The 15425-nt window shown below is 42.3% G+C and overlaps 1 protein-coding gene across 2 annotated transcripts in view; it reads left to right on the top strand.

Moving 5' to 3' along the window:
- The window catches only part of LOC306929163 (E3 ubiquitin-protein ligase Itchy-like), a 44876-nt gene that overhangs the window by 3658 nt on the left and 25793 nt on the right, over positions 1-15425 (top strand). Inside the window, exons 3-8 of one of the 2 annotated variants that reach the window (XM_079509580.1) lie at positions 693-834; positions 5437-5561; positions 9296-9427; positions 10192-10249; positions 10457-10635; positions 13685-14039. In XM_079509580.1, the coding sequence (XP_079365706.1) occupies positions 693-834; positions 5437-5561; positions 9296-9427; positions 10192-10249; positions 10457-10635; positions 13685-14039 (991 nt within the window). The remainder of the gene's footprint in view (positions 1-692; positions 835-5436; positions 5562-9295; positions 9428-10191; positions 10250-10456; positions 10636-13684; positions 14040-15425) is intronic. The other variant, XM_079509581.1, reaches the window with a different exon arrangement.

Raw genomic sequence — 15425 nt, 5'->3', positions numbered from 1 at the left:
ATAACTAATGTATACATATGGGATGCACACTGTAGCAAAGCACTAATCTTAGCCCATATCCCCACGCAACACAACAGTGGTCCCCACTGATTCTAAGTCAGGGTGGTGGTCCCTCGTTCACAATCAGTTGAACACCCCTGATGTAGAAGAAACTAAGCGTCTTCTTCGCTTGTAATTAAAAATATACATTTACTGGAATCAGAAACATTGTTTTGGTACAAAGATCTATCATCAGGTAATCTGTGTACCCGATTTTACCAATTATACCTGTAGTGATGCAAATAGCTTGCATCCCTGGGACCCATCTAAAAGACATTGAAATCTATTTACATCACTGTACCTGTCCCATTACATATAATATCGTAATTGCAAGTGAAGAAGGCAGTGTGCGGGACTCCTTATAAAGTTATGAAACATGAAATCACGATTCTTCATTACTTTCAATTAATTGTGCAGCCCCGATGTGTCGTTGGGGTGCGTGCGCTTATCCGACACACCAAAAGTCTGACATGCACGAACCGACATGTGTTGGTCCGACATGCATTGCGTGGTGCTTGTGGTTAGGGTTTGGATTAGGGTGTCGGACTAATGACTGTCGAACTGTTAGTATGTCGGAACGTATGCCTGTACCTGTGGCGTTTAGTTTAATTCTACCTGTGACGCTAACACGGCTGATGCTTCCGTCCCTCTAGTGCTGTCGGCCAAGCTCAAGGAGAACAAGAAGAACTGGTTTGGCCCCAGTCCGTACGTGGAGGTGGCTGTGGACGGCCAGTCCAAGAAGACTGAGAAATGCAACAACACACACAGCCCCAAATGGAAGCAGCCGCTCACAGTGTAAGTGTGCTGCAGCCATGTTGCTCATGTGGATGATGGGTAGACCTACAGTTGGGTGCCACCGATATTGTCCCTTATTATTTGACCCATTTAGGCCTGACCTCAATTTAAAAAAATCCTTCTAAATCCTCCAGTTTTCTGAAATAAATATTTTCACGATTTTTCAAAAATAGCAGACCTACAAGCTCGTAGCGCGCCACTCGGTGGCGCGCTATGAGCTTGTAGATCTGCTATTTTTCAATAGCTAAATTATAACATAATGTTTAAAACACCAAAATGGGTTAACTGTCCTTTTGCGCAGATCACGCAAACCTCAGCAAAAAGAAAAGGACAATATCGATGGCCTCCAACTGTACAAGCTCACATGTAGATATATCCCGGTATATATTTCAGGAAGATTGGTCCAGTATAGATCCATAGGGGAGTTTGATATGATATGATATACGTAGTACTTTATTGTCAGTTTCCACTGAAATGTGTCTTGCGGCCTTGTATGCAACACATATACACACATTTGACATACAAAAACAGAAATAAAGTTTGATGTGTATTAGAGTAGACCAGTGGTTCTCTGAACATTTTCATGTCAAGGACCCCCAAATTGACACGTATTAGCCCGTGGACCCCCATTTGAAAGGATATGCCAGAGACCTCAATAAGAGGAAGATTTTTACGGCTCTAGCAGTGATTCTCAACCATTTTATTTTCAAGCACTCCCAGTTTACTTTGACCTGCATTAGGCTACGGACCCCCCAATTTCTCTGGGGCACCAATTTATATTGTAAAATCAATGTTAATTTAACTCGGTGTTACACATTTCATACGTTTTTATTTTTTATAAATCTCTGGGGCCCTAATTTTTACTATAAAATCCTCAGTATTCATTTAAATCTGAGAAGGTACAAATGGAACCATAAAGGTTAATTTGGTTACATTTGCACACTCAAGACAGGCCAGGGGTCCACCTCAAGGACCCCTGGTCTGGTGGTCCCCGGACCCCATGACATTGAGAACCTGCACATACACAAAAGAGCTGTGTGTGTGTGTGTGAACACTGCATCTTTCTATTTTTGTAGGTTAGCTGGTTAGTCCGTGTGTTGCATAACAGATTAATCTGCTGCAAAATGAGTTAAAAATCCCATGCCTCTCTTCTCAAAGCCCATTTTGTGCAGCGTCAGTTACTGTGTGCCACACAGATCTCCTTGGACTAGTTATCGCACTTCAGTAAGGCTACTAAAAGCGGTCCCTGAAGGAAGCAGCACTGTAGCCTCTTCTATACTTTCTCACAAGGGCCATTGTTCCCTGCAGTTAAAGACATAACAAACTTTACAATAGACCTGCTGTGTAGCTCACCCGTTTTGTTTTAACTATGGTGCTGCTGTCATTGAATGGGTTGTGTGAGATGGTACATGATTTGATACAAACGATAGTCTGCACTCACAAACTTTGCTTTTCAGATGTATTTACCACTTACCACACAGGCATATGTTCAGAGAAAATAGCAGATCTACAAGCTCACAATGCATAGCAACACGGCACGTTGTGAGCTATTTTCGGGCAAGAAATAGAGTTAAAAAGGACGGGGCAATGTATGGGTTTTGAAAAGCTAAATAATGGTCAGTCATCCACAACCATCTCTGGACTCTGGGAGAATAAAGTATTATGTGTGATATTGGATGTTAAAATTTGAAGGCCAAGTACTGATTTGACTTCTTTTTCACAAAGTGCCTCCAGGCCAAAGACTTCTTTTTAAAGGGGCTTAAATTAATAACATTATAATCATGATTTAAGACAAATCTTACAACTGTCGTTCTAAAACAATAGAACAAATCTATGGTGGCCTGTGCTAAACTATTGCTACTGCCATTTAGCGGTGGATGCGAGCAAGGAATAAAATCAATAATGTAAATCAAAAGTATCGGTGTGATAAACACACCTGCCCTATAGATTATCAATACAATATATCCCCAACCACGCATAAGAAATGAACGCTGTACTGGCTCTGTCAGCTTTCAAACAAACAGACAAAACTCACTGATGCACCCAGACTTGGGCTGTACGCAGGCAAGAAGAAACCATTGTCCACAAGTTGAATTATCTTTTGTTTGGATATTTACTTCGCCATTAAAGTGCATTACAGAACAAACAGCTTCTCTCTGTGTCATTCTCCTGGCTGGCCTGTTAAAAGCCGTATTTCCACCCAGGTGCATAACCATTTCCAATTACCCCAGCCTTGATATGCTCTCTCTGCTCTGTCAATTAGGCCTGGGGAGGCGTGCCCTTGGTGTCAATCAGCCAATAATTCAGTGAACGTATCAATTAAATTCAATATTCTAAATAATGATCTCAAAGCTGAATAGACTAAATAATAAACAGAAATCATAATAATTACATACAAAAAACAGTTAAATGGCTTCTACAAACGCCATTTGTTACCGTGTGTGGAGATGAGCTTATTCTTTGCCAGGTGTGTGTAATACGGTATTTCCCCTTAAGGGTCCTTCCATTTTTAACTTCTCTGAGTTCCGCTTGGGAAAGCAGCCTGCCCTACTACTACTACAACGCATCAAAAACAGATGTTTGACTTTGCATTTCATTTCAGCTTCGTGTATATACTATGTTATACACGGGTGGTGTATCTATTATCTGGGAGAAATAAATACATTTGGCTGGATGGTTTTATTATTTGCACACACAGCTTTTGGGTGGTGGCACATAAGCCCATCCATCCATCCGCACTGCATCTCTGGGAGGGACAGAGTGGCAATTTGAAACGCAGCATCACATTTGAAGTGACCCTTCGGATCATTTCAGGGAAGAGATTTGGTGTAGAGAGAAAAAGAAGGGGACCCTGTATGTTAACACATTTTGTGCCCAAAACGTCTGTGGACGTCTTGGGTATTACCGCACGTGCATAGCCCAAGACGTCTGTGGACGTCTTTGAAAAAATATATATATATATATATTTTTATTTATTTTTTATTTTTTTTATTTTTTTATTAAAAAAAATCAGAACTAATTTTGCTTTTTCTTTTTAACACGTGGCCATTGAGAATGCATTTGGCGTTTAAATTAAATAACTCAGAAACTATAAAACATTTCAAAGTAAAAAGTTCCAGCATGTGTCTCCACAGTCAGCTGAATTATAAAAAATGTGAATGGATTTTCTAGGTGAAAGTGATTTTGGGCAGTTTTGCGTGGGCTCTCAATGTGTTAACCCATTTAGACCTGAGGCCGATTTAAAAAAAGGCTTCTAAATTCTAACAGTTTTCAGTGGTTCTCAACCTTTCCATGTCAAGGACCACCGGAATTATCGCTATTTGGCCGCGGACCCCCATCTGAAAATATGTTGTTCCAGGTACCCCCCCAGAAGCAAAGATTAGAGTTAAAAACGCTCTGAAAGAATTTATTTCAAAGACTTTTCAAAAATAGCAGATCTACAAGCTCGTATTTTTCAATAGCTAAAGTATAACATAATGCTTAAAACACAAAAGGGGTTCCCGCACAGAATGGGTTAAGGTGTTAATAACGTCACAGTTGTGACGTCATGCAGTAGTGTTGTTTTTGACAGCACATTTTGATTTAGTTTTAGTAATAGCCTTTTGAATAACATTTCATCCAGTTTTAGTCACATTTTAGAGTCATCTGAATTCTGAAATGCTTTAGTGTTAGTCTAGTTTCGGTTGACTAAATATAATTTAGAGTTTAGTCGACTAAATATACAGTTGATTTTGTTGACTAAAATGTGTTTTGGCGGGCCTGATCATACACTTGGTTGTGAGCGTGTAGATCTGCTATTTTCAGAGTGCAACCAAACATATGAAGAAGACCTTACAGGTCGAAACGTTGGTTTCTGTTAATAAACTTCCGGCATCGTGGCTATGAGTGTGCAGCCTTTTTTTTCTTTTTTCATTATTCATCGCCTTAGGCCTCTGGCACCTCATTAATATTGGCGTGCGCCCTTCTCCTGCCTATTCATCAAAAAGGTAGCCGACGAACATTTTTCGTCAAGGTTGTGTAGTCGATGACATCAACACTATGTTGTAATAGAGAGTATGCACATGCATGATTTTCCCATCAGGACACGCCCCCCTCATCTAGACTGAGTGGCAAAACATTGAGCAGCATGGAGTGTTGGAGTTCGGAAGCGCTCGTTGGAAATCACTCAACCGTCCTGCGTACCACCTGTTTCTAAATGTCACATAATGCAGGAGGCAGCAAAATGTTGTGTAAATGTTGAAAACAAGCACTTCCAAACTCTGACACTTAGAAAAATTATCAAATGCAGGGCATGTCTTGACAGAAAGTAGCTCATAACGTTTCTATGGTGGATTTTCATGAAACAAAAACTTTGCAGATAGAAAGAGGATAATTCAAGCTTTTCGTTGCAGCTGTGATGTTGGTGAGTTTAACATTGTTTAATGCAATCAGACGGGACTTTTCTGTTTGGATGAATGGGCTGTCAAGGCCAGAAAGTAGTTTTTTTGCCACTCAGTGGGCGTTCCCGCATAACTTCCAGGTACGATGATGTCACATGCATACCCTCTATATGCTAATACAACTAAATGTCACTACATTCCCCCCTCCTCTTCCCCCGGGCAGAATCGTCACCCCGTTCAGCAGTTTGATCTTCCGCGTGTGGAGCCACCAGACTCTGAAAGCGGACATCTTGCTGGGACTGGCGACCCTGGAGATCAGTGAGACCTTGAAGGATAATGACATGAAACGTGAGTTTTGCTCTGTGGCAAAGTGTTGTTTTTGGCAGAACATTTTGATTTTAGTTTTAGTCATCGTCTTGGGGTGCATACTTAGTTTAGACTAGTCATTGGTTAGACATTGGTTAAGGTTAGGTTTTGGTGTGCTTCCCTGTGGGAGGTTAGGTTTAGGGTGAGGGTTTGAGATGAGGTTGCAGTTGTAGGACTAATGACTGGTCTAACCAATGACTAGTCTAAACCAAAAAACTGTCTAGTTTTCATTTAGTCACCTGGAATGTTTTACTGTTAAGTCTAGTTTTAGTCAAAGTATCATGAGATTTTATGTCGACTAAAACTACATCTACGGTTGATTTAGTCAACTAAAATGTATTTTGGCGGGCCTTGATGCCATCGTAATGGCAGATTTTACACTTGCTGAAAATAGCTGATCTACAAGCTCACAACGCGCTGCGCTGAGACGCGTTGTGAGCTTGTAGATCGGCTATTTTCAGCATGCAACCAAGTGTAAAATGATTTATACTGGATCTCTTGTCCACCAGTCCCTTCCTAACATTTTAGTCTAGTTTTTATTTGTTGACGAAATTGACAATATATTTAGTCTTAGTTTTAGTCATCGTACCTTAGTTGTCATTTAGTTTCAATTTAGTTTTTGTCAGTGGAAAAAGGTAGTCGACGAGCATATTTCGTCAAAATCAACACAGGTGTTTAGTATACTGTACAATGCTGGTATTCTGTTGTTCCTGAGATACAGTTCCTCACCCACATGCTAATGCATTTTCTCTTGACCCTACAGTGTGTTTACTGTAAGTGTTTACGCCCCTTAATGAACCTCTCAGACCTGGATAGAATGTGCCAAAATTACCACACACATGCCACTCATAATTAATTCCCTGTCCGCCCAGCTGCTTTTCAGTACCCTGCAATTAAAATAATACAGACAAAAAAAAAAAGAGTCATTCATAAAAAATGCTGTCCACTGCTTTGCTGTTTGGGGCTTTGCCATCATCATCACGGCAATGAAAGCTCGCTCAATGTTACAATAGTTGTCTGTTCGTACTTTGTGTGCCATGAATTCCTTCACAGTGAAAGTCTGCTGAGGAGGGCTCCACGCCAACACACATGAAAGTGGAATTGAGTTAATCCATTTTGGCCTGACCTCGAAATCTAAAAAAAATCTTCTAAATCCTCCAGTTTTCTGAAATAAATATTTTCACGATTTTTCAAAAATAGCAGACCTACAAGCTCATAGCGCGCCACTCGGTGGCGCGCTATGAGCTTGTAGATCTGCTATTTTTCAATAGCTAAATTATAACATAATGTTTAAAACACCAAAAGGGGTTCCCGCCCAAAATGCGTTAACCATGAGGACAACACTTGGCCTGTCGCAATTATTACATGGTCGTCTAATTGCAATTATTTTAGATAATTGCAGTGGTGTGCTGTGGATTGTTTGAGTGGTGCAACCACTCCTATAGACAGCTATGTGTGTGTGTGTGTCCCTGGGTCTGTCCCTGTGTCCGAGCACGAACATATTTAGCGTTTGTTCACCACCAGGTGTCACTGTTGCACAACCTAACACAGACACAGACACACACACAGGCCAGGGAGGAGGGCTTGTACAGTACAGTACAGTACAGTACAGTACAGTACAGTACAGTACAGTACAGTACAGTACAGTACAGTACAGTACAGTACAGTACAGTACAGTACAGTACAAGTACAGCACCACTCACTTCAGACAGGTCTGATTTTAACTAGTAGGGCTGTATTTTAATGTCACGTGCACGTCCCATGTGCACATAGCCACTCAGCTCGTGCTAGTTGAAATACTGTATTCAATTCAATATATGATGGAAAACCAGCTATTCTAATGTAATTACATTTCTTATTATTTAGTTCAATTAATTATTTTCCTTTTTAGATTTATATAAAAGCCCTTTGCATATACTCACCCATATAATGTCTTTATTTTTCTTTTTTTTAAAGATACAAGCGTACAACATCAATTACATTATTTTGCTTTCAAACCGGTGGTTTTAAAACAATCACAAGAACTTCCAACAACGGTCAGGGATAACCATGTGAGTTCCAGGTTTTGAACTGATCAGTAGTATTTAGTAAATGAACAGTAGGCTAAATGGAAAGAAAGAAGAAACGTGAACTTTTGTAAATAAACCAACATGTAAGATAGGCATAAAAGCTTTGAGCGATACGGACATTTCTACTGTGCCACAAGGTTATACTGCCCTGTCTGCCCACACGGGCAGATGTAAAAGATGCAAAGATGTTAAGCTATACAGAGTCACAGACACTGTATTTGTGGTCGTTAAGCAGCAGGAGGACGTTTGTTAGCAGCTCAACCACTGAAACCAATTAAAACAAACGTCCAACACAGATACAATTAATTATGTGTGTGCGTGTGTCACTGGTAGTGTAGTACTCAATAGTCCACCAGATGGAGCCCTCGTCTAAGAGTAACTATAATAACAGAAAACGCAACACTAGCGCAATGATATCCACGAGGAGCTGATGATTATATGCATTTTTTTTTTATATGCCTAATTCCAGTTTCCATAAAAATAACTAAAACAACAGCTGGGAGTCGACAGGCACACAGGTTTAGGCACGAAACAAAGTTTCCTCTGGAATCTGGGCGCATGTCTTCTTCGGTGGGTCGCCATCGTAGATATTCGCATGCAGTATAGCAGCAGAATAATACTAGGCTAAGCCAGGGGTTCTCAACCCGTGGGTCGCGACCCCTCGGGGGGTCGCCAAATTATTTTGGGGGGTCCCCAAATTATTTAAAAAAAAAGAAAAAAAAATATTTTTTTTTAAATTTATTTTCACGATTTTTCAAAAATAGCAGACCTACAAGCTCGTAGCGCGCCACTCGGTGGCGCGCTATGAGCTTGTAGATCTGCTATTTTTAAATAGCTAAATTATAACAATGCTTAAAACACCAAAAGGGGTTCCCGCCCAAAATGGTTTAAGGTTATTGTAGCAGTCAATTTATATTGGGGGTCGGGAGGGGGTGGGGCGGGGGTCCCGAGACATTGCCAAAGCATTTCCGGGGGTCCCCGGCCAAAAACGTTGAGAACCCCTGGGCTAAGCTACCTGCATGGTCGCTGTATAGACGAATTCAGAAATGGGTCTCATGGTCGCAGCGAACGTATTTCCTGTAGGCGGAGACGACCTATCTGTGGCGTAAACAGCCAGGTCTTCTACTACATTGAATGGTAGAGTGACTGATGTTAGTCTGCTCAAACGTTACTCTTTTACCTGCTTCTTACTAACACTAACTCTACAAAGATGCCCGGAACATGGGGATGAACCTGTGTAGTTTATGGCTGCTCCAACAGTGGTGGCAACATTCAACTTTGGAGAGAAACGTCTATGTATCGGCGCCTGTTATGGCATGATGTCCAAAATAGGGATGCTAGGGTTGATGTGGTTAACTTGTACTGTTAGAATGTAGATAATATACTGTATAACGTAAATTGAGCTCCAGTTTTTAGAGGCCAATTTGGCCGGAAGGCAGAGGAGTTGGTCCTAGAGAACAAGAGCTCCTTGTTCTCTCTCTCTCTCTCCAGAGTGACATCATTGATACTGTATATATTAATCTATGTCTACTCTAGTGGGCTTGTTGTGTAGGTCTGTGTAAATCTTATTGTCCCACTGAAGTTCATCGTGTGTGTGTGTGCGTGTGTGTGTGTGTGTGCGCGTGTGCGTATCTGCGTGCTCTCCAGTGTGTGAGGTGGTCCAGACGCTGCAGCTGTGCTCCGACAGGGACCCCCGCGATGTAGTGGGTGACCTGTCGGTGTGTTTGGACGGCTTGCAGGTAGACCCAGAAGCCCTCCTGTCTGAAGAAAGAGAACTCGGTGAGGAAACACAGACGCACACATAGCACACTTAGTCCGGCGGCCGACATGCTTCTTTTGTTTAAAGAGGGAAATTTGGTATATAGTCTTTTTTTATTGGCCTAAAATTGTCTATATACATACATTCATGAATACACTTGCTGACCGGCTGACGGCTGTCACTATTGGGCTTTTTTTTTTTCATTAACATCCTATGGCAGGCAAAATTGTCTTTTTCATGATTCTGTATCCATTCCAAGCATTAGTTTTGCACAAAAAACACACAAAAAACTGCCATAGACCTCATCACAAATAAAGTTTTATTATTATTATTATTACCTGGTGAGGCTGTTGGTCTCCGGGGGGTTGGAGGAGGGGGCCGGGCTGGTCTAGGTGGCCGTGAGGCTTTGGAGTCCCCTGGATACGGGGCAGGAGACCCCGTACCGTTGACAGCATGGCCGTTAGGGACAATGACCCAATCGTCTGAATCACTGGAGGGAGACGTGTCTCTGCTTGACCTGGGGGAGGGGAAAAAATCAAAGGTCAGAGTCAACTACAATGTTGTACCAAGTTCACTGAATAGTTGGTATAATATATGTAATATGCCAATAAAAAAAGACTATACCAAATTTCCCACCCGTCCACCTCGACTGGCGGACTAACTTATTAGGGCTGAGATATGGATATTCTATTGAGACTAGTGAGACTAGTGATTTTGAATATCCTGATTCCTAATCATATCTTATCAAAATGAATGTGTCCTTTCTTCTGTTATTTTATTGCAGCTGTAGCTTTCATTGTGGCCAATGGAAATGCGAGGCAGAACGGCAACTCTGGCATCAGGTGTCGTACACATTATGTTGTTTTCCGCACATCCTACTGTATAAGGTTGACATTTGTTTATGCTTAACTTGGGTTAATTGTTAAGTTTGGGGTTAAAGAGTGGGTTTCCTTTCCGCATGTGACATACTGTACATTAACCAACTATTCAGTGAACTTGGTACAACATTGTAGTTGACTCTGACCTTTGATTTTTTCCCCCTCCCCCAGGTCAAGCAGAGACACGTCTCCCTCCAGTGATTCAGACGATTGGGTCATTGTCCCTAACGGCCATGCTGTCAACGGTACGGGGTCTCCTGCCCCGTCTCCAGGGGACTCCAAAGCCTCACGGCCACCTAGACCAGCCCGGCCCCCTCCTCCAACCCCCCGGAGACCAACAGCCTCACCAGGTAATAATAATAATAATAATAAAACTTTATTTGTATAGCACTGTGATAATGCTGGCCGTTGGCCGGAGGTTCCAGGGAGTAGACATTTCAGGCATTTTATTTACACTCCAAAGTGCAGTGCAAGTCCGTGACAATACAAAAATAAGTAATAAATACTGGCCAAAATAACATTCCAAAAATAGGAAACAAAATACACCTGCTGGCTAAACTTTAAGAAAACAAAACGGATCTTGAGAGACTGTTACAGACTATTTATCCTTCGATGAGGTCCTGGCTTGCAGCTCTCCCTGATTAACCTGACTCCGCCAGATGGGGCAGCAGAGAGTACACTGGGTTCCCCCCCTCCTGCTCCCATCTGGGAACTCTCAGGCAGACTTGATGCCCGGCCACAAAACGGCCTGGCCAATCAGCAGCAGCTAGAAGCTAGAATCTGCTGCTAGAAGCTGCTTCTAGCCTCAGGTAATACTGAACTGCCTCCACCTGCAGCAATCCTGCTCTTAACCAGGTGGGGCAAACCATCCCCTAATTAGTAAGTGGTAAATAATAAACTCAACCACGCGGCTATCTAAGGGTCTACGAGTAATTCTTCCACATTTACTATATACACATTAGAGGAATATATAAGAAAACAGAAAAGCAAGGCATAACACATTACAAAAATAGCAGTAATGCAATACAGTGAGGACATGAATAACAAGGAATTTAAAAGATCAATTAAAAGCAAGAGTGTAGAAGTAGGTCTTGAGCTGTGCTTTAAAAATGTCTACAGAGGCTGCCTGTCGAAGGTACAGTGGGAGTTCGTTTCACGCCGTCGGCCCGTAGAAGCAAAAAGCTGCTTCACTGTATTTTTTAGTTGCCATATTTTTAGGCACAGCGAGCAGGCCAGCAGTGGAAGACCTTAGGGGGCGGTTTGGGACATATTTAGGCAGGCACTCATGTAGGTAGGAAGGTGCGAGACCATTGAGAGCTTTATAAACTAGTAAAAGAATTTTAAAATCAATCCTAAAAACAACCGGAAGCCAATGCAGTGAAGCTAAAACTGTAGTAATATGTTCTCTCTTTTTGCATCGTCCAATGACAAATAGGCTCTGATTCGTGCAATATTTCTAAGGTGAAAGGTAGGATGAGTCATCTGTTACTTGGCGGGGGATTAATTAATGACATAGCCGGCGGCATAGGCTTAGATCCATTTATAATCTCCTGCTGCACAGCATGGCTAAAATATCAAGAATCATGAACTAATCTAACTTAAAAATAAAATCACACCTGTGTGAGGTGAGGGGTGCGCTTATCATCATACAGCATCCATTCATTGTCATTCATTTTCTCTTTTTACTGTGTTTGAAATGTACTTTTGTATACTGTATGTTTTTGTATGCTGTCCTCTCATGTCTTATGTCAGTTTAGTTTAGTGAAATTAGCATCTCTGCTAAATTCGGTGTATTTAAGCTACATTTTTATGTAGTCCAAATAAACCAATAAAGTAAATTCATGGAAATTAAATCTTTTATACGGTATATGCCTAAAAAGGATTTTTAATTTATGGTTTGTTGTAACTTAATTGACCGTGGTCCCCCAGGGTCTGTCCCTTTACCCCCGCTCTACACTAAATCTCTTCACAATGTGAACGTTATTTTCTTTTAGGTTTTATAACACCCACACAACCTAAACCTTGAACATTCAGTGGATTTTTTGCGGTCTGGGATTTCCTCTGTGTGTTCTGAAGCCTTTTGAGCTGCAATGAAAACAGGCAAACAGGCCTCAACAGTGACATCGGCTGGCAAATTGTAATGTCATATATGGGATTTGTGGACTCTTACATCACAGACAGTCCACAGGCAAATCAGAGCACTTGTTTGAGCAAGAAAACCCCCAGACAACAGAAAATATACTGAATGTTGACACAATCAGCGCCGGGATTTCTTTCAAAATAGCATCTCGGGGTGCCGCGCAGATATGGCAGCTTTTACTCTGAAAGCCCCCCCCCCCCCTTCCGTTCCCTACAAATACCGGGAGAAATAATGTTGCTTGCTTACCTCGCTATGATTACGATAAAGTCGCTCAATAATCCCTCGCGTTCATATTTTGAACGAGAGGCACGTTGAAGTCAGTAATGAAGAGCTTAGTATATCTGGTCAAAACCACGGAGAGCTTCCTAGATTAGGAGATACGAGCCTTTCTTTCTGAGCGGTAAACAGGGAAGTGAACGGCAGCACGCATGCGCGAAGAGCAAGGAGTATGGTGCAGAAGGAGAGGCCAAACCCCCCAAAAAAAGAAAAGAAATCTGAATATTTTTCTCTCGTTTGGTACGTCCTCGCAATCCATCGGTTGGATTAACTATGACGTTTCCACACGTCCTACGGTCTAAATGGGTTAAAAGTTAGTTTTTTTAGGTGCAATTGAGCTCAGAAAATAAAACAAAAACGATCCCTTTAATCGAATATGTGCTTCTTGCACCACTAGTGTCACGGTAAACAGACTGGATAATTCATCCATCGACACCATCCTCTCCCCTTCCCCCCCTTGTTTGCTGTGTGCCGTAACAGTGTTGTTTTTGGCAGAACATTTAGATTTAAGTTTTAGTCATAGTCTCCTGAATAGTTTTAATTTTGTATTAGTCACATTTTAGTCACCTAGTGTTAGTCTAGTTTTAGTCGTCTAAATATCATAACACTTTAGTCGACAAAAAAAATTACAGTTGATTTAGTCGACTAAAATGTATTTTGGCGGGCCTTGATGCCGTCGTAATGGCGCGTTGCCGTCGTAATGCCGCTGCGACGCGTTGTGAGCTTGTAGATCGGCTATTTTCAGCATGCAACCAATTGTAAAATGACTTGTACTGGATCTCTTGTCCACTAGTCCCATTGTACTCTAGTTTTTGTTGACGAAATTGTCAGTATATTTAGTTTTAGTTTTAGTCATCATAGCTTAGTTTTCATTTAGTTTTCGTCAGTGGAAAAAGGTAGTCGACAAACATTTGTCGTCTTATAGTATTAGTGGACTGAAAGCAACACTGTGTGCCGTTCCTCTCTCTCTCTCCTCTCTCCAGCCTCTTCCAGCAGCTCCTCCACCAGTGAGGTGAGTGAAGCCCCGGTGTCAGACGGCTCCTCCCAGGCCTCCGCTAGCGGGGGCTCATCAGAGCCACAGGACGCTTCAGCTGAAGCAGCAGCTGCCGCCGCCGCAGCAGCACCCGCCGCAGCAGCACCCGCCGCAGCAGCACCAGCCGCAGCAGCACCAGCCGCCGCAGCAGCACCAGCCACAGCAGCACCAGCCGCAGTGGCGCCGGCACAATCCACCAGTGACCCCAAAGCTGTGACTTCCTCCACCTCTGCCTCGGCACTGGCCCCCCCTACAACGCCGGCCCCCGCCAATCCCAGAGTGGCCACCGGTCCCATGCCACCCGGGTAAGGGGGAAAACGTTTATTTATTTTTTGGTTTAAGATTTGTTTTTGGCTTTTTTTTTTTTGCCTTTTATCACATTTTTAGACCTGAGGCCGATCCTTAAAATGTCTTCTAAATCAGACAGTTTCTGAAAAAACAATGTTTCTATATCGGTGGTTTTCAAACTATTCCATGTCAAGGACCCCAAACATTATATGTAATTGGCCCGCCGACCCCCATCTGAAAATATGTCGTTCCAGGGACCCCCCCGGAAGCAAAGATTTGAGTTTAAAAGATTTGGCGCTAATTGTTTAATCCAGTGTTCCACCGTGCGTAAAACGCTCTACCCGACATTTTTTATGCGTTTAATTCGCCGTTTTAAAATAATTAAAAAGAAACAGCGGATTTATCTGGGAGCTGATGACGAGGCCGTCACGTTATGATGACGAAACCAGAAATCAAGTCATCATCTGGGGCTGCCAGGGCTTCTGGGAAATTGAGCCCAATGCAAGTGAACGGGGGGTTTGTTTGGACTACAACTTGCTCTGCACTGTGGTTTCGTTCCGCATTGTCATGGCCGCTGGCTCGTCTGATCATAACAAACCATCAAACCATTTTTCGCCGGATTTTCGTGGTTGAAAGCTGCAAATACTTCAGCGTATGCTCTAAAGGTAATAAAACAATCTCGGCAGCGTAGAATATTTGATTAAATAGCGGGTAAAGCGTTTTATGCCCTCAAACTGTTAAAAAAAAAGAAAACAGATCTACAAGCCTGTAGCGCGGCACTCGGAGCCGTGCTATACGCTTGTAGATCTGCTATTTTTCAATAGCTAAAGTATAACATAATGCTTAAAACATCAAAAGGGGTTCCCGTCCTGAATGGGTTAAGATTTGTTTTTGGCTTCTTTTTTTTTGCCTTTTATTGATAGTTACAAGTGAAGACAGACAGGAAAGAGGGAGAGAGAGACGATGGGAGACATGCAGCAAAGGTCGGCATGAGAGGGACTCGAACACGCGACGCGCTGTCAGGCCAGAGCCTATATGTGGCATGCGCCTGGACCACTAGACCAGCGGGCATCCTGGGAAAACGTTTTTTTTTAAAGCTTTTCTTTCCCGCTACTACTGATTTCTACCTGAGCCATTTAATCTTCACACAAAATCCCCTGCAAATCCGCGCAAGCACTGGCTTCGCCAGCTGCTCCATTCCAAATTACGTTGAAACACATGAACGATTTGATAGATAGCAGATCTACAAGCTCATAGCTTGAGCTTGTAGATCTGCTATTTTAGAAAAATCTTCTTTCAGAGCAGAACGTTTTTAACTCTAATCTTTGCTTCTGGGGGGGTCCCTGGAACAACATATTTTCAGATGGGGGTCGGTGGCCAATTACATACATTTTTGGGGGTCC

The sequence above is a fragment of the Electrona antarctica genome, assembly GCF_951216825.1.
Source record: "Electrona antarctica genome assembly, chromosome: 9".
Lineage (NCBI taxonomy): Eukaryota > Metazoa > Chordata > Actinopteri > Myctophiformes > Myctophidae > Electrona > Electrona antarctica.
Note: the sequence above shows the minus strand (reverse complement) of the source record. Positions and strands in the feature narration are given on the sequence as shown.